A 20,801-nucleotide genomic window follows, 5' to 3' on the forward strand; every position below is an offset into this window, starting at 1 on the left:
GCTACAAAATTTAGGTCCATGGCATCACTGACGAGTTCTTGATGGATAGAAGAGTTGTAGCATGACGTTTAATTCATTGACTGTATCTACTGTATCTTGCTCTAAAGTTTTGAAATGTGTTTTTCATGTTGGTGTGTCTTGTACAATCGTTTATCTACATGATCATTCGAAGGCTAAACTGCAGTAAAACAATAAGATTGAAGCTCGTATAAAAGCTACCGATTACGGACTGAAATAATTCATTAATCAACATTGTATTACTTCACAAAATATAAAATTACAAACCAAGCTATAAATGAAAAACATGAAGAAAAGACTTTATAACTATTGTTTAACAATTGGAAATATGAATATATATTATTTTTGTTGATATAAGGCAGTCACAGTGTATGAAATTCAACAATACGTTCTTTCGTATTCATTAAAATGCCAACAGATATACTAAGATTAAGAAAATGGAACAAAGTTACACCCTTTCTCTAGCGAATGTTCGAAAAATGACGAGTCGAAGAAAAATAATTCATTATTTGAAAGTCAATGTTTGTGATCTGAATTTGTATTGAATATTGTTACCAAATCGTGTTTCTGTTTATAAAGTTTGATTATCTCTCAATAGCCGTTACAAAACACGTCAACGGAAGAAACCTCACCATGGCTGCGGAGGTTGGTTTAGTAACAAGGAACATCAAAATTATCGGAGAAGAGGCTCCTGATCATTTTGGAGGTCGGGTGCTAATCAGCGAAGCTTCAGTAAATAATACGCTTTATAAGGGTATGTGGTTCAAAAATATTTAGAATTTATAAATGTAGGTCTAAATGATTGCCACGTTTTAATGCACTCGAACAGAGGCGCGGTCGAAAATTATCTGATATATATGGTGGCTGATTTCTGCCATTTTGTTGTTTTTTGTTATCGTTTTTTCGCCCACGCTAAATTTCGTTTTTTTTTTCGCAGTGACAAAACGAAAATTATCGTCTTTTTGCCCCGCTAATTGTCGTCTTTTCGCCGCGACAAAACGATAATTCTCGTCTTTCGGCTCCGCTAATTATCGTCTTTTCGACCCGCTTATTGTCGTCTTTTCGCCACGACGAAATGATAATTATCGACTTTTCGCCCCACTAATTATCGTCTTTTCGCTGCGACAAAGCGATAATTAGCGGGGTGAAAAACGACAAATAGCGACATCAAGTTTTCGTTATTTCACATTGAGTTTTGTCGTCTTTTCGTTATGTCGCTGCGAAAAGACGAAATTTAACGGCGGTGAAAAGACGATGATTGTCGCTCTGTTGGGGCGACAAAACGAAACAACGAAATGGCAGAATTCATCCATCATAGATGTATGAAAATTATATTTTACTCATAATTATGAAAAGATGCTTTTTGTTTGTCTTTTGTACAAACTATATAAATGTTTTTTACGCGATATTTCAGACCCTTCGTTTCTCTATACTCTCTAATAATAGCGTCAGATATTTCTGAGTGTTCCCTTCGTTATTGTGACTCGTCAATTATTGTGAGTGTAATGTGATTGGGCAGATCACTTATCTAAATTTTCCCTCTTGTTTTTTTACCCTCAATTAATGAGGTTTTGGATGAAATTTGCAAATCGGACAGTTTTGTATAGTTTTAAATCTCTATCAACGGAAATAATCCAAAACGTTGAGATTCAAAAATGTTGAATATTTTAACTGTTGATCATTTTTTAGTAGAATAAGCCGAACTCGAACAAAATATAAGTTATGCATTATCTTGGGCAGAAAATGATTAGTGAAAATAATTGTTTAGTTTTTAACATATGCCGTCGCCGGTAACGAAGAAAGACGTTATGTAATGAGCTTTTCTTTGCATATTGATCTGACAACCAGAACTCGTCTTGTCGACAAATACGGTTAAAATATATCTATATACTTTTAAGGGGAAGATGAATATATTTATCAAATATGCGAAAGATAATGCGTGGTTTTCGAAGATTCAGATATAAACTTTTTTAGATGGTCTACTCCAAGTTTATGTTAGACAGTTGTGGACGCAAAAAATACAGTGAATAACAGGGATAGTTAATTATTCATTTTGAAGGTTCTGGTCGAATCAGCAACATTGAGTTCGTCCGTACTGGCCAGGAAGGTTTCACGTCCAAATCGGATCCAAGATTTTCGGTGGCGTTTGTGTATGCTGATAACGTGACAGCAAAGATTCCTTCCTTTGTCGACAAATGCTCCTTCTACTATGGAATGGCTCCAGGAATAGGAGTGTTCGCCTCAGACTATGTAACCGTCAGCAATAACGTCATTCATCATTGTGTTGGGAGTTGTAAGCACGTTTAACTTGACATAGCCATTACATAACTGAACAGTTTGTGCAGTTCTGTTTTTACAGATCTACCCTTTGACCCATGGAGTCAGAACATTATATGTATAAATTTAAACTTTATTAGGGACTCTCGGTAACAGCCTTTGAAAATACACTTCATTTTTTGTTTAGTACATTCTCTCTACATCCCTTCTGACCCATTTCTGATCGATGATCTTTAACAATTTGTTTTAAATCTCTTTGCTGACTTTACCGGGTTCCCAATCCGGGAAGGCACTTTGACCACATTTCCATATTAAAATGTTCACTGAGTGAAAATAGAAAAGAATATAGAATTATATCTTATTATCCAAATTCAAAATAGGAATGATATAGGTCGTCCCAATACCGTGATATTGACGTGTAAGATTTGGAAACGGTGACTCGTGCTCAATGGGACCTTATCGGCTGTGACGTCAAAATTACAACGACTGGTAGCAGTCACCATGGAGAGGATAGGCGAAATAGACAATAGCTTCCGTGTTTTTTTGGGTTTTTTCCTTTTAGTTTGTAAAGTTTTGAGTAATCTCGATAATGACGATAACATTATGTAGACCTTAAACAGTGAGATTTGCCCGATCAATTCAACTCAAATTTATTAATTGTCAGCCTTAGAACAAAGTATTAGGTACCAATAAAATACATTTATATATAAGATCAATTAGTATTATAGAAATATGCATATTATGTGTATCTACAATAATTAACACTATTAAAATAAAGATATGTTACTCGACCTAGTGACAGACTCAACATGTCTGAAGATATTTGAAAGGGGCCAAAACTACACCTTTATACCTTTGTCAAGTTTTAAGATAAAGAGATGTCAGCTGGTGGGTGAGGGATAACCTGGAATTGAAGTAAAAGCTAGTGAATTGGTGTTGGTTATGCTTTTTCGATTGTCATTTTTTACAAATAATGTCAACAGTCATGATGAGGAAATGTATAATGACCGATTTGAACAAAAATATCTCGGAATAAAATGTATGTGTTCAGACAATCTCATGCAGTATATCATCTGTATACTCATGGTGGTAGGGGAAAATCATAACTGAAGCTGTAAAAAAGTCATTTCTATATATATGTAGCATAAAACATACATAAGTAAGTGTCAACGGGATAGATCACATAAGTAGCTAAAACGCTCTTATATTGAACACACTATGGACTCTTCCTGGTATTTCTATAGAGCTGTTTCGACAGCGTTGTGACAGCACTGATGTGGGCTACCATATCGAGACGGTCGCCGTTGCATTTAAGGCAAATCTCAATTTCTCGGAAACGGAATTAGCTACGTCGGTGAACACTTGAAAACATAGATCGTTTAATCGAGTTTGAAAGTTTGATTTTCGCTTGGTTTGGTACACAACGGAGAGAACTATATGAAGTTGGTTGTGAATTGTAGGATATTTATGACATGAAATTTAATTACCCTTTCAACTGAAAGAGTTACCGTTGCTATTCTAGCTCATGGAGAAAATACAATATCTGTGTACTATATTCATTTCTGTATATAACATGAAAAAGTTAAGGAATCAATCATTTAATCGTCATTGATGTTGATTTAAACTTTTAGATGACTCATTTATTTGTTATAGGTTATTGAGTTTTATTTTAATTACTTCTAATTTACAATGCCATTCATTTTTATCTCTTGTAAACGGGGTTTGGAGAAGATACAAGATTTGTCCCGTATGTATGTTACAATTCCTTCTCAACACTCTGTAATCGCTTCAATCCTTGATGGATTTCGATCAAACTCCACAAACTTATAAACGACCATATTAGGTCTGATAAAGTGGAATTTCAGGAATGGTTAAGGTCTAAGTCATTATTACTACTAGCGACTTTAATCAAAGAGTTAATGAAGCTTTACACTGTATAAAGGACGATGATATTTTGAACGAGTTGGAATTTTAAGGTTTTTAGAGCAAATACCGTCCTCCACTATACTTTACTTTATGTAAATACGTCTTTGTTTATGTGTACACTTATTGCATTGATGTTAACTTTACAAAAAAAACTGTTAACATTCACGTACATTTTTTCTGTTAGTTCTTTGTAATTTGTCTAGTGTGTTATCCTGTTAAATCAACATTCTGTTTTCTTGTAGGTATTATATCAGATTCGAGATACACAAGACTTACACGTAACCTGATTTTACTTCATTTGTGGGAAGGCACTTTTGACGGTAGATACGAAGTTGGTAACTCCAATTTTGGTGCAGGTTGTGATACAACTAAGGCACATTTGCCAGTTGTTGAAGGTAACCACGTAGCTGGCTCACAGCGTATAGCATTCAGAGGTTTGAAAGCACCAGAAGAGAAAAACGTTTCAGTAAACGTGGCACACACTTCATTATTGGGATTTGGCATTTTCCCAAATGATCCTTTACAACAAAGAAGATCACAAACAGGCGCTGTTGAAATTTCAAACTACTTTTTTTGGAAAATCCGATACACTGGACTATATTATCAACATTTCTCTTCCGTGTCTGTACAGGATGTTATAACGGTAGACAGTCGAAATGGAATGTATCTTGCGGTTTTGGGTCCGCCTTCTGTCGCACACGAGTATGAACCAAAATTCGCCAGTATAACAGATTGCCTTTTTGTAGGAAGAATGAACACTTCCGACTGTGATGAAGATGTCTTCAAGAGAAATCCCAACATAGAACTGGCTGAGGACCTAGCGGCTCCTAGGAAAACTGATACGCGCACCGCCTTGTCTTTCCCTTCATTCCCAAGCGACCACAATCATGCTCCGTTCAAACCTATTTATGGGCTAATGTCATATCCTGCTATTATGGGACTCACCAAAATAAATAGTAAGTACTTTGTTCGAAAAAAAAGGATTCTTTCTGGCTAAATTATATAAATGAAATGTTATTGATAATGCAAAGAAACCGTTTATTTTCTAAAACTTATTTTTTATTGAGTAAATGTTACAATTATCCAACACCAGAAGGGATATCAGATAAATTTTCCTATTTCGTATGTGTGAGGTAATCATTGGTTTCACATCTGGGTAAAGCCTGATATCAAAACGTTTTAAGTTTAATTCCGTAGCACATGATAAAACAATATTATTATAGAAAAGTCGATCTCCATTAACACACCAATCCATTCAAAATGAAAAGGTTACTTATGATTCGTTTTTCGGCACATGTTTTACCTTTACGTCAATCTGAGATAGAGACAGTTTGACCACTGGTAATCTCCTCAAACCATCAGACAAATTAGCTTTTCTTTATTGTTTTTTTTTCAGGTGTATTTTTTATTAATTATACGTCAACCTGTGGTAGAGACGATTTTGCCATAATGAGTGACTTTAACAATGAAGACCTACAACATCCCATAGAGATGTCGAACATCACACATCAAAATACTAACCTGGTATTCTTCTACAGAAGCAGTATCGCGTGCGTTTGAGGTTTTATCAGATATGAAATATCGGTTAAATATTCTTATAGGAATTTCTTACAGATTATAAAGCAAATTTATAAAGTAGTTCTCTCATTGATAATTAACTCTTCCAATTCACTAAGAAGGTGCGCATATCTATTTTGTCTTTTCGTAATGCAGAGTTATTTGCTCTTGTGACCAGGTATTGTTTATTACGTCATGAGTTTCGAGAGAAATTTTCGTCATTTTCTCGTGACGTTACTCTCACCATCGAATAACCTCTCATTATTACCTACTCACAAGAACAGATACAGATAACACTGCATTATGAAAGACTGATTTCTTGTGAATCAGTATCAAATTAATTAGATTAAGAACTTATTCAGGAGTGTACGTGTAAATCTTACTTTTGTTCATATTTTGCTCTTATCTACCGAATTCGAGTTTGGATTGATATGTCTGTTTTCTTTCTTTTTTATCGAAATCATGTTAAACAAACTAACTGTTTCAGTAAAATCAACGATGGTGATTGTGTTGACATGGATTGTGACGGAAAGAAGAAAAATTTGATAAAGGATTTAGACGGATCGTTCTTGGGAAGTCCAGGTGCAATTATTTCACAGTCGGAATATGAATGGAATGCCAATACAAAGAGAAATATTGGTGATAATAGGATACCTGCTTCGATGTTAGTTGATCAGAACGGAAATCCTATAGCCGTGAATGACATTGCACCATATAAAGGTATTCTAGGACATATCCACTGCTATATTCTTGCGATAAAATTATCAAACGACTATAAAAGAATGTAAAATTTGCTCGTCTTCATAAGTAGCATGCGATATGCATTTAGTTTTTTTTATTTTTTATCACGTGATCCTCCGTATAAGATGTTTGTGGCTTTTATAGAATTATCATAGACTCAATTCATTCTTTTAACCAAACATAACTTAGGTAAACCATTTGATGTGAAATTACTATTATCGGATGAGGAGAAATTACTTTTTTTCCTGAATCAGTTAGTCGTTCTTCTTTTCAAAGGCATCATACGAAACCAGCAGTGTCAATACCGAGAGTTGTGGCAAGCATACGAATGTCATGGCTTGGACTATGAAATGTTGATAATAGAAAGTATGGATCCCGACACTGAGACCCGACGTTTGTCGCCCGTGGCTATTCTTGGAGACGGCTACCTTGACCTTATCAACGGTCCCCAGGATCACGGTTGGTGTAGTGGATACACATGCCGAAAACGTCTCTCCACATTCGCATCAATTGTTGCAAAAGGTATGCCTTGGTACGAAATGTTTCCACATATCTTTCTAAAAAATAATTTCTACATTCATGCTTTACATCACATTGTTGACATTAATGAGTATTGACCCATTAGTTACCACCGATTGATTTTGTTATAAACCATCCTCAAATATATTTATTGATAAAAATGTATCCACAGGAAGGCGTGCATACAATTGTTACCATAGTTGATACAAATATTTGTCACAATAAGGTAGAAAATCAAAATGTTGCCAAATGAAGTTATGAATAAAAATTTGGTAATGGTAGGAAAAGACACAATCTCTTCCAACGATATTTTATATATACTTATGGTTCCCATGGGTAGGTACTGATAGATATTGATACCAATTGTTCCAACGAAATTACACTTATACTAGATCGATCATTATCAAATTTAATAAATAGCTTTCTCTTGTTCCCTTGGTGTGCCTGATTGACTTGGAAACTAGTAAGGGAAACAACATTGCTAATCATCGGCCATCTTGTATTTTTACCACAAAGGCCTTTATCACTTTTTCTTGATTTCGGTTTTGAAAATACGAGTATGTTATCGTTGTATATATCTCAAATTTCAAGTGCAACTTCTTCTGGTTCCAAGTTATGACCTTTCAAGGGTTGACGAGGAGAACAATATGGTTGACTGAAATCCATTTTGAATTAGAGTTTGACATCGCAATTTCTCGAAAATTACTTGATGAAATTGTCACAATTTTCGTTTGTGGGTGCCCATTTGTTCTTCAATCGTGTCCATTTTATTTTAAAAAAACTGATAAGAAAATTCAAAATGGCGACGAGGCGGTCATTTTGGATATGATCAATTAAATTGAAAAGTATTTGATTGATCGCCCTAAAATCTTGTATAGATTTCTAAGAGTTCCTAGTTGTGTGTGTGTGTGTTTTATATATATATATATATATATTTGGTAACAAATACTAACAAGTTACCATTTTTTATTCTTTCTATGACAAAAATGTTTTCCATTTTCCTAAGTAAATACTGTTTATGTTTTCTTCTAATTTTACCATAAATGTTTTCTCTGGTCCTTGATTTTTTAATTTGGGACTGATCTTGAAAAAATATAGTCAATAGATAGGCATATTGCTATGTTACTGAAAGATTTGATCGCATTTGGTTTTTTTTTTATCCGACCTCAAAAACAATGTGACAGATAGGCTGCCATCTTAGCTTCTAGCAATAAAATTCAGTTATCCCTGTTTCTTTTAATGTCCTTGACCGATCTTATTCAAATGCAGATTGCTAGTAGTCTCAGATGTATTCCTTTGGTTTTTTAACTGATCAGAAAAAGCAAGATAATAGACTTTTGATTCTTTTGCGATGAAAAAAATTGTTATTATTATTTCTTAGGATTTTTCCTACTTGATGGATCTTGTTATATGTAGGTTTCCACTGGTCCTTAGTTTTCGTGACCTTTTTACTTTAAGATTGACCAGAAAAACAAAGTGGCTGATAGGTTGCCTTCTTACATTTTGGTTATAAAGGTGAATTACCATTAATTATGTCTTAGCAGTAAGAGATGGAGACTTCTTAATTTCAATTGAGTGCATTGCGCATACTCTGAACCATGGCGCTACTCGGGCGAATTAAAGCATAGCTTGGAGGTTACGGCAAAATCTCTACTATCTGCAATCTTGAAGATTGTGCAAAATACACACAAGAGACAAAAGAAATACAATACCAATTATGACCTAAACTGCATCATACTGGTGGTTTGTCAGAGGTTATCGATTTCTTTTTCGCTTATCTATCTTACCATTTTTCTTTATCGATGTTAACGAGCGTACCAGCAACAGACGTTTAAACAATCGGTGACAGCATTCTCGTCGACCAGTGACAACATCCTCTCTTGACTTAAAGTCACAAATAAGCAATGACAAGTGATCAGAAAATATTAGGTCGTGGCGGAGAGCCTGTTGAAAGCCATATTTCACCTAGTTCAAAAGATGGCACAGTTCATGTTTTCCAAGAAATGGCATACCACCTGAACCACTTTTATGCTTAACATTATTTGGTGGTGGCGGTGGGGTTTTTTTCGGGATGTTATTTTCGTTTCCATGTCATTGATTGAATTTTAAAAGGGCTAAAACGTGATAGAGATGCCCCTACAGCGTGCAATGTCAAATGCAAATGGTTATGAATCAACGTAAGCACGTTTGGTAATAACTCGGAAAAATCAATGGGCAAACAATTCAAGAATTACGGGATGCATTGATTCAAGAGAGGCAAAGGCTTCCATAGAACAAGAGTCGGCGTCTGTCAATAATATGGGACGACCATAAGATTTGTACCTGAACTGTAGGGACTATACCCGATATCGACATTTTGATACCAAAAAAAACTCCTTGGTTAGTAAGCCGCCTAAATCATTTAATATGTTTTGGTGATTTGATGACGTATCTCTTAAAAAGAGACAGTTGAAATAAAAAATTTTCTAGACATCTGGACTGGCTTTTAGAATATGTCTTTTTAAAATGATACAATGCTTCTGGTTTTGTAAATTTCGTTTTCTATCGACTATGTATATTTTCGTAAGATTCATGAAAACATTCGTATATACCTAGTTGCGATGTCTTTGAATATTTTTCTAAAATACAGTGAGCATAACTAGGCCTACTCTAAATCATATGTCATCCCTTACTTATGGCCCTGCGTACAGGTTTACCGTTCTTAATTTTACAAATAGGAATGTGATTTATATTAGGTTTACATTCCTTTTACAGCGATATATAATACAAAACCTTACCCGTCCAGATTTTAACTTTTCTTTTTTGATAACTTTGGATTTTCCTCCTAGTATTCAAAATGTAAGTCCTCAGCATTACTGTGGAGTCCTAGAAGGTCGAATCAGCAGTATGATGCAGTTCACTTCATTGTTGGGCTCTAGTATATCTCACTCTAAATTGTGAAAAGGTGCTATTCACTTGTGTATATTTTACACAACCCAATATTGTAATCACATAAAACATATGTAGAAATCTTATACATTTTTGTTTGATTTCTTAATACAATGCAAATGTGATATGAACACTTAGCAGTTACATACTAAGTGCATTAATAAAATATCTCAATGGCTTAGTGTAACATGTACAAAATATCTCAATGGCTTATTGTAACATGTACAAAATATCTCAATGCCTTAGTGTAACATGTACAAAATATCTCAATGCCTTAGTGTAACATGTACAAAATATCTCAATGCCTTAGTGTAACATGTACAAAATATCTCAATGGCTTAGTGTAACATGTACAAAATATCTCAATGTGTAACATGTACAATATATCTCAATGCCTTAGTGTAACATGTACAAAATATCTCTATGCCTTAGTGTAACATGTACAAAATAACTCAATGGCTTAGTGTAACATGTACAAAATATCTCAATGCCTTAGTGTAACATGTACAAAATATCTCAATGGCTTAGTGTAACATGTACAAAATATCTCAATGGCTTAGTGTAACATGTACAAAATATCTCAATGCCTTAATGTAACATGTACAAAATATCTCAATGGTTTATTGTAACATGTACAAAATATCCCAATGCCTTAGTGTGACATGTACAAAATATCTCAATGGCTTAGTGTAACATCCATTTCAACACCTGATTTCCTCTAGGTGGTCGGCGGTCCTTTTTTTAAATATTTAACCCTAATATGCAAGATTTTTCATGAACCCATCAACATTTAAGTTGAAATGAAATATCAAAAATTAGTGGTCATTCTATGGAAGTCATCACGGAGTTTTCTTATGGAGCCAGGCTCAAGTTTAAGTAGTGAAAAGAATAAACCCTAAATGAATATTTTGTATATGACCACAAACATGCATTGGTTTGTAAACATATATATATATATATTACATACAGATTTAATAGAATTTTATTTTATTCTAAAACTTCTTATCATTTTTATCTTGTCACGCTGGCTGAATATGATACCCTTTTTTCTCTCAATAAAAAAATGAAGACAGTAATCAAATACATATTTGATCTCTTTACAGCTAAATACTACGATGTTTACTTCACAAGCACAAGTCCACAGTCCCTGCGGTTGTTTTTGCTAAATGCGGATGACAGCCATGCTGTAATGCTGGGTATTCATTATTCCAAACCATACCGACGGGATGTGTTCCATAATGGACGTCATATTCTATCGAATGATGGGGAATATGATGAGAAAGGGGATTATAAAATCAAACCAGAGGCAACACCTGGAGAGTTTGTCCCCGACCCAACTTCCAATGCTATATCCGGGACGAATTACATGGATAGAGATGCAAAAAATCTGTATGTATTAGTGAGAGGGAGTCAACCTGTTTTGATTATCACACCGCCGTTAGTTTTTGTCTCTTTTGACTTGCCTGCTATCACCGAAGATGAGTTTTTTGGCGACGGCTTGATCAGTAACTTGGCTTTGTTCCTTGGTATTCCTGCCAACAAAATCAGAATTGTCGATGTAGTAAGAGAAGACAGCTCTAGGAAGAAGCGTGCTTCCACTAGCACAGTGAATATAGAGATATCGGACCCACCTTCAGCCAGTGAGCAATATTTTCTTTACCTTTTTAAATGTGATCATTTCTAGAATATTTTGTACAGATAATGTTAAATACAGATTTTGCATACTTACTCATAATTGAAAATTATCTCTATTTGATACGTCGCTTTCAATTCGGTACTCTAAAAACTTTGAAAACAAATCGACCTCAAAAAGTGAGCATATTCTGAATAAAATACTATACATTGGTACAAAAATTATCACACATTTGCTGACTATAATAGAAGATAAGACGCATCTTATTTAAGATATGTCTGTAGATACCTTAATATATAAATATATCACAGTAAATATCTCCTAATTCTGTTTCAGATGCTCCCTCGATAAATTCAAGTCTCAATGGATCGTTGTCATTTGAAGATAACAATGAAACGTTGTCATTTGAATATTTAAAAAATATTTCAAAGAAGCTGGTGGATGAGGTACAGTTGGGTAATATCAGTAAAGTTCTGAACACAAGTGTTACCAATGTGGCACTGGTACAACCTCTGCCGGACCCCAGTAGTGACGATTGGTCAGTTCAGGCTAATTATTCCGACACATCCAAAGAACCTATGCCACTGATAAGAGTTGATGCTTTCTTTATACATACTCAACCAGAACCGAACATCGAGACGCATCCGTTTCAATCTCAGCCAAAGATACAAGTCCTGGATGAACAGGTAAACAACCATTTTTTCGACCTCTTAATGAAAGCAACAAGTATTGGATAAACAGGTAAATTATTTAACGTGTAATAAGTATGAAATGATTGTTTTCGTCTCATAATGTAAGTTCATATTATTTCATTAGAATGAGCGAAATAGTGACGAAACACTTATATAACCAAGAGTGAACAAGACAACTCATTAAGTCATTTGTTTTTTTTTTTAGTTATTGTTCATTTAATATTGTTTCAGATGAGGTGAATTTATACATGTCAACGAAATAATATGATCAGAACAAGACATTTGTATCTTCATCGCAATCTTAACCGGAAATTTAGTTAGAACATTCATGCTATGGAAAATGTGATTGACAAACGAATTATGCATACCTCTAAAACTACGTTGAGACGATTATCTTCTTTATTCGTTCCTGAAAAAAAGGGAATAATGTTGTAAGCATATGTCGTAATAATTCTATCAAGAGGTACTCTTATATAATTTGTACAACAGTCAATAACACATTCCAATACTTAATAACATATTAAATGAAGCAGAAACACTTATTAATTTCTTTTCTATCATCCGAGTAAGTGATTAAATTATCGCATAGAAGCGCAATCTAATATACAAGGTATATTACGCTTATCTGATGGTTCATTTATAATAAGGATCATATTCATATTGGTTCTATATTCTAGAGATCGAACGCCTTATTTTGATGCCAATGTTGTATGTTGTGTTTCAAAATAATGACCAAACCAGTCAACTTATCTACCGCTGTCGAACACGATGTCTCTATGATTTGTTTTTGACCCTATTAAACATCTGAGTCAAGGTATATTAATAGTTTCTATGAAAGGGTAGGTTAATTACTGAAAGAGTCGAGGGGCGCCATCTGAGTCATATTTAGGGGCCAGATGTTACCATCAAATAGGAGGCGATAAGGATAAAACAGCAAATGTTCGTAGGACTGCCTATAGTCAGTTAGTGTTAATTAGACACAGGTGGGTCATGCAAACCTGAATAATGACTCTACACTGTCTTTCATTCGTCAAAGAATGGACGATTGTCCATATCCAGTCATTTGCATTCATTTCGTGGTCACGGAAAGCTCGCAGATAGTTTTGATCGCTTTTGGTGTCAAAAATAAACACCTTCTCGATATACATACATATCAAACTAGTGAATTTCTCTCTCAAGCTTCTACTACACATCAAAATATCTCATACTGCCATCACATCATTACATTTATCTGTAGCTGATACTTTTGTCATCTAGTGAATTAAAATGTTTCATTGCATTCAGCTAATATCTGTTTGTGTTTTGATATGTTTAGAAGAATGTTATATTTCTTACCTGGATTGTCAAATTGTTTGTGCGTCGTATTGTCTTATTATCCGTGTACTTTTACAGGACTCTCAATGTAAATATTTCTTTTGTTTCTTTCTTAGTCTAGTTTTATTTTTCTGAATTTGACTTTGAAATGAGATTCTGTTTACATGTTAGTATATATACGAGCGTTGCAGTTTATGTGTTTTCGGTTGTTGTGTGATCAAGGGAAACTGAAACAATATTTCCAAGATATGTAGTATACTGGATTCAAAATTAGCGTTATTTCATTACAGGGTAGTGCTATAACACAACTCGGAATCGATGATCAAACATGGAGCGTGACAGCCTATCTCCGAGAGTACACCACTAAATCTGCGCCTAAAGGGGAACTATCTTATAACTCCAACGCTCAACTACAAGGCACAACCACTGTCTTTTTTGTTGATGGATGGGCTAATTTCACAGATCTGGTTATATCTCAGTCAGGAACCAATTTTGCAATCGACTTTAATCTGACCACCCCTGTTACTGATCGACAATTGCATGTGGCTTCGCAGATGCTGACAGTCCTTTCCCGACATATCAAGCCGGTAGTATCGATTCTATCCTCATCTATTGTTGAAAACACCACAACAGAAATTAGAGTAGAATTGTTTGATAATTCAACTGATATGCTGATCACCGATGTATTTTGGAGAGTAAGTAAAGTTGGAAATACGTATTCTTTAGAAATATTATTGATACATGGATGACCTGGGGTCGGAGGTGGGGGAATAATTTCTACATTGTGACCAAAATACCATGATAACATCATTTCCATTTTCCGGATCCAATATGTTTTCAAACGTCGATTCTATTCTGAAGTCTTGTCATTATGTTAACATAGCATTCAATGTAATATCTGTCATCTTCATGGGGAATTTATTTTCATTGATTTCATTATTTCTCATAAGCCTCGAAATTATGTATTCACGAACTGTATATTTAAGTATAAAAACACAATTTATTTGGGTTTATTTATCGTCGAAATCAGGTGTTCACGAAATAGAAACTTATTGAAAAAAAAATCCGCGAAAAGTAAACCCAATGAAAATATGTTTGTACATGATAACAAATAAGACATCATATGAAAAGTAACACAATAGCAATGTCCAATTTCATTATCTTTTCAATTTTAAGGGTCATTCGTGGACAGCAACAGTTGAACTTGACAATAAAGCGGATCCATTAGGATCAATGGATGGAACTACTCAAGTGATGTTCGATCAAGTAAACAGCAGGGCTCTTTTTGAACTGAATTTTACCAGTTACGGAGTTTATTTTCTCAATTTCAATATCACCTCTTCCCCAGAAGAGTACACATTTAATGAACAGGTTTCTGTTACTGTCAACTCTTCCGTACCAGCTGACACGTCATCTAGTACAGTGATGGAAGCAAAGTTTGATGTTAATTATAATGACGTCATTAAAGATGGAGTGACTGCAGAACTCTTTGGAACCGCTGTTATTAACAAATATGCGAGGGAAAACCCTGGAATACGCTGCGAACTAGGAAGCGTCAAAAACGGTATGTATATCTATGTGGTTAATATAAGGATCGGTTGATCTAGTCTAGGCACCATCCGGTTCCATATGCAAGCCTATCGGCTACAAAGGTAGCTCAATATGTAGAGCGTGACAATACAGTACGGTCCCGGATGAAGTTCCTAATTGGGTTTATTGGTGATCTCTCTAGGCATGGCGGTACGTGTTCTTAGAAAGATGATAAACAGACCGAATTTGCCAGGCGTTGTCTTTGTTTAGGCACTTAACCAAAAAATCATATAGATGAAATGCAACCGGTCTTAGGGAAAAAACTACCAGCTACTGTAAGGAGATATTGATTTTCAAAAGAACAGTGGCAAGAACTCCAGAAAGCATAAGAACTGTATGTGAATGTATTAGTTTAGTTGAAACATTTTATTTGAAAAAATCAAAAGGAATTGAACACAAGTCATTGCAACTTAGAGACGTCCTTTTCCATCAGCAATTAACCGGTGGAATCATTTACAATATTGACAAGGTATATGAAGTTAAACAAATATGTGTAAGTTATCGTTATAAAGACGGTGTCAGAATTTGTATGAAAATATACTATCTAGATGGTGTCAAAAACGGCATTTGAGATTGTATTATCTTGTAAATTTAAAATATGGTCGGTATCAAAATATTCTAGACGGTATCGAAACGGCATCTGAATTCATTTTCTAGATGATGGCGATAGTCCTATACATTATTTTTTTCCATTCTGAATCTGTTGGTTTTACATTGACAGGGAGTATCATTGTCACCTTTACCGTGACCGGTAGCTCCTCCGCCGTAAACTCTACACTAGAGTCAGCATGTGCCAATACTACAAGCATTGTTTTCAATGGAGCGACTATACCCTTGGCAGGAACTCCTACGTTCGATGGAAGCTCCTGTAGCGCTCTTCTGGCTGTAAGTAAAAACCCATCTTGCTTATATTAAAAAAAAACCCGACGTAGTTAAAACATGTGATATAAGACATTTTATCTAATTCGTTGTTGTTATAAATTCGTGTGCAACTGATATTTATAAGTCAACGAATGTTTATTTGTCGAATGTTTAAAATATTTAAAAAGGTAAGATTACATCACAAAACAAGAAATCTGCTTGAATTTAAATCGCTAATTCCGTTACATATTGAAGTGAAATAACAATTCCTGTTGAATGAAAGTTTTATATAAAACCACAAAAATCCAAGCTTTTGCAGAAAACATTTGCTGCAATAGCGATGAAATGAATTCACTTTCAATTTCTTTATGAATTTTTTTTCATAAACTCTTTATTTCGTAGGAGCAATATCTGTCTTTTTGTTCCAGACAACAACACAATCGACAACAACATCCACAACTCCAACTACCACCACAACTCCAACTACAACTACCACAACAACTCCAACTACAACCACAACTCCAACTACTACTACCACAACAACTCCAACTACAACCACAACTCCAACTACAACTACCACAACAACTCCAACTACAACTCCAACTACAACTTCCACCACTGCTCCAACTACAACTACCACAACAACTCCAACTACAACTCCAACTACAACTTCCACCACTGCTCCAACGACAACTACCACCACAACTCCAATTACAACCACCACTCCAACTACCGCTCAAACTTCTACAACGACGTCCACAGCTACAACAGCCTCAACATCAGCATCATCGCCGGTAACCGTGACTGATGAAACAATGGAATCAAGAGAGGGAATGTCGCCAGGGATCTTAGCTGTCATCGTATCAGCTGTACTTGTGATTCCTTTGGCGGCGATAATAGTTCTGTTGTTCAAATGTAACAAAGCTCGAGCAGGGAGGACAGGTAGGAAATCGACTATACTTTCAATCAATGCTATCATATATTTTAATTTTCTTCTTAACCTTCATCGGATATATACTGGACTAATTCAATTTGGTTTTGTATTGGTTAACCCCTTTTTCACAGCTTTAATTCGGACTTTTTCATTGCTTAACAGCCTATAAACAACTATGGTCTGGGTTTGTAATGTTTAACGTCCTATAAATAGGTATATGGTTTGTGTTTGTATTGTTTAACGTCCTATTAACAGCCACAGTTTAGATTTGTATTGTTTAACGTCCTATTAACAGCCACAGTTTAGATTTGTATTGTTTAACGTCCTATTAACAACCACAGTTTAGATTTGTATTGTTTAACGTCCTATTAACAGCCACAGTTTAGATTTGTATTGTTTAACGTCCTATTAACAGCCACATTTTAGAATTGTATTGTTTAACGTCCTATTAACAGCCACAGTTTAGATTTGTATTGTTTAACGTCCTATAACAGCCACAGTTTAGATTTGTATTGTTTAACGTCCTATTAACAGCCACAGTTTAGAATTGTATTGTTTAACGTCCTATTAACAGCCATGGTTTACATTTGCATTGCTTAACGTCCTGTTTACAGCCACAGTTTAGATTTGTATTGTTTAACGTCTTTTTAACGGCCATGGTTTACATTTGCATTGCTTAACTTCGTATTTACGGTCATTGTTGTGGGTCTGTTTTGCTTTGAGCATCATAAAAGCAACTATAGTCGTTCACGGACAGTCTCAGTATGTATTCAAGAGGAGCAGAATTGTTGACTTCACATGTTTAAATACGCTGAAGTGGTCGTAAAATTAAATTTCGGTGCTAGCGATTATGCAAAAAGATTGAGCATGGAAAGTGAATGCAATAACATGCATGAAAGGTGTTTTTAACTTTACTTTCAAACTTAATTAAAACTGTTGGTAAAATGTAAAACAATGATCAATAAGCAAGATGAACATTACCATGTGTCAGGGAAGAGTTATCATAAAATTACCATAGAATTAAATATATACAGAGAAACAATATCTTATCGTGTTGACACAGAAATTCCTTTGAAATTATTCTCAATTTTTCTTAAAGGTCCTGAAGGTTCTTCTTTGTATTTCATAGAAATTTAGTTGCAGAAGACACTTAAACTAGTCCTTTCATTGTTAATATTTCAAACGTAAAATTAACTTCCTTCCACCAGAGCTCCATCTTATTGTTCCAGTGATTAGAAAAGTAGTTGTCAAACGCGAATTTCGCCTTTTCATTGTTTCCACTTATATTCAAAGTGTGGTGATGTCAGCTGTAATTATCAGGCTATATCTACAAAACAGTAAATATATAACTTAGGTTCGTGGCATCATCCTACTGAAGGTTATTGAAATACATTTCAACCAGGTGAAATTGTCTTAAACAAAAACTCACTGTATAGATGCATAGAGTTATAAATATACATGTTAATAAGAACATTAAGAATAGAAAGCTAAATATTTTCTTCTGCTGTAGGACACGCGGGGTCCAAAAATCACCGGAGGAGTGTTAATAACATATACACAGATAAATGGGGTAATTTGAAGGAGGACACTTACACCTATATATCCGGACCGCCCACTGAGAAAGCACAGAGTACGATCCATTCTTCAAGGAGTAGTACTCCTACAATCTATGTTCAGCGTTCTCCAATGCTGGACACCCGCCGAATCTACACTGAACCGATGGCAGGGTCAGTTACATCCTATCAACAGCCAGACTCCCGAAAACCCGTCGTTCTTGGTGTCTCTAATGCTGGGTATCAATCGGATTTCGATGGTCGCAAAAATCTTCAAACCCCATCATCAAGAAGTGGTAGGGATTCGCCAGCCTATTACAAGGGGAACGGCAAGTGGCATTAAAAAGAAGTATTCCCCTGACCATATTATTTTGTAAATCATTGCTTTTTGTTTGTGTATACAATAGCATAGTCTTGATCAAAATTATTCAATATTATAAAAGAAGTTCAATATCACGTAACATTTGAGAATATTCACATTGATCAAATAAAGATTAACATGTTTTAAACTGTTTAAACGACATTTCTTAGACTAATGTAATATTTTCTAGAACATTTATCACACATATCTGATTTTGATAACACTTGCTATGACAGATGTGTTTTTATTCCAACTGAAATAAAGCTAATTCTATCTTATAAATGATTCGAGATAAATAACAAACATTTCAAATCGTTGGTCTATTAGTAAACCAAAATCAAAATGTTCTTCGTGTTTTTACCATGAACTTACATTCTTGTCACTGTTATTACATTCATTATTGTCTATATATATATATATATATGCATAGACAATGTTCGCTCGTAAGTCAAATTTAACACTATATACCATAATTATGATAACAATATCTTAGATCCATATGGAGTGGGAAAATGGTTTGATTTCACATCATACATATATTAAATGTAAACTCACCATTAAAACGTTAGATAAGTTGGCTCATGTCATTTAAATGTTTATAGATATAAAAATTAACACAGTGTCGTCAAACTTCTAACGGATTATTGCCTATAAAAGTTGTGAAGTGTCAAAAGTGATTTATCATCTCCTAATTTGTAATTTATATGTAATGTTGACAACGCATGCAGCGTTCAGTACCAACTAAACTGATTGTAACAAATGGGAACCTGATGTTGCATGTATAAAAAAATCATGAAAATGATAAAATATTCCCATATGTTTTTTGTATCAGTGTTCGTACATTTAAGTTCTTTTTTCTTTCAATTGATAAAGGATAATGTTTAAAGTTAGCACTGGACAGATCAATTTAATTACAAACAAATAAGATAACTTTTTAACTGGATAGATTATAATGTCCTTTTCCACCGTGACTATTTAATACACCTTGTCTAACTTAATTTTGAAGTGGCTATGATCACATGTTAGATGCCTAGAGATTTGCGACATGCATAAATTTAATATACAGTCGAACCTCGTCAGAACTGAAGTTCGAAGTCGGCGAGACGTTTGAAAAAGTTCTAGTTATCAGAGTATTTGGTTTCTTTCGATTAATGGGGTCATCTAGTTATACCAGTTCGAAATATGGAGGTTCGACTGTATTCGATTCATCTTGGGGATATTATTAACAGATTATGATTATGTTATCCTAGATGTGGTTTACTTATCGAGGGTTTTTAATCAAATAATCAGTAGCTTGTAGTTGTTGTTGTTATAAATAGAAAATAATGTATCTTGTATTGTTTTAGTTGTAACCTTTAAATATACGGTACCCAAACAAAGCCAGAAAAATTGATCCTATTATTCATTTCGTACTTAAATAACCAAGAGTACTATGCTTTATTTATCTGTCACCCCTGGATTGCATTCATAATGACAATAAATACACTCTGACAGACGTTCAGTAATTATATTTATATTTCGGAAATTGTTTAAAACGTTAGTATGTCTTTTGTAATTAAAGATTGTTTTCCTCGCTGAATGTTAACATTATAGTAAAGGTTTTTATTCATAATCAGCTAAGCGAGTAACGTAAAGCAATAATGCATGTTATCTGAGGTGCAAATTGTTAACGTAACGTCGGTCATCATGGCGCCAAAATGACGTCATACTTTTTTTACTATGATCTGGGCAGCAACGACTCGCCATTGAATACAATCCAGAACAACAGAGTTAATGGGAGGCCGTCGTTCAAAATGCAAAAAATATAATGAAGTTTCAACGCTTCAGCGACATATTGTAATACAATCATGCATGTGGGAAATATATATATATATAATCATTGTCTGTTGTTTGTCTT

General features: G+C 34.5%; 1 protein-coding gene across 1 annotated transcript in view; it reads left to right on the plus strand.

Moving 5' to 3' along the window:
- The window catches only part of LOC132547818 (fibrocystin-L-like), a 69,655-nt gene extending 50,769 nt beyond the window's left edge, over window positions 1–18,886 (plus strand). Inside the window, exons 37-49 of the mRNA XM_060211619.1 lie at window positions 617–772; window positions 2,078–2,311; window positions 4,464–5,177; window positions 5,618–5,771; window positions 6,266–6,498; window positions 6,796–7,041; window positions 11,070–11,606; window positions 11,936–12,285; window positions 13,896–14,300; window positions 14,782–15,169; window positions 15,917–16,080; window positions 16,485–16,998; window positions 18,501–18,886. Of these exons, the coding sequence (XP_060067602.1) occupies window positions 617–772; window positions 2,078–2,311; window positions 4,464–5,177; window positions 5,618–5,771; window positions 6,266–6,498; window positions 6,796–7,041; window positions 11,070–11,606; window positions 11,936–12,285; window positions 13,896–14,300; window positions 14,782–15,169; window positions 15,917–16,080; window positions 16,485–16,998; window positions 18,501–18,886 (4,481 nt within the window). The remainder of the gene's footprint in view (window positions 1–616; window positions 773–2,077; window positions 2,312–4,463; window positions 5,178–5,617; window positions 5,772–6,265; window positions 6,499–6,795; window positions 7,042–11,069; window positions 11,607–11,935; window positions 12,286–13,895; window positions 14,301–14,781; window positions 15,170–15,916; window positions 16,081–16,484; window positions 16,999–18,500) is intronic.
- The last annotated feature ends 1,915 nt before the right edge of the window (window positions 18,887–20,801 follow it).

Source organism: Ylistrum balloti, unplaced genomic scaffold (genome assembly GCF_031769215.1).
Source record: "Ylistrum balloti isolate Yb309-2 unplaced genomic scaffold, AGI_CSIRO_Ybal_v1 Utg369980, whole genome shotgun sequence".
NCBI lineage: Eukaryota > Metazoa > Mollusca > Bivalvia > Pectinida > Pectinidae > Ylistrum > Ylistrum balloti.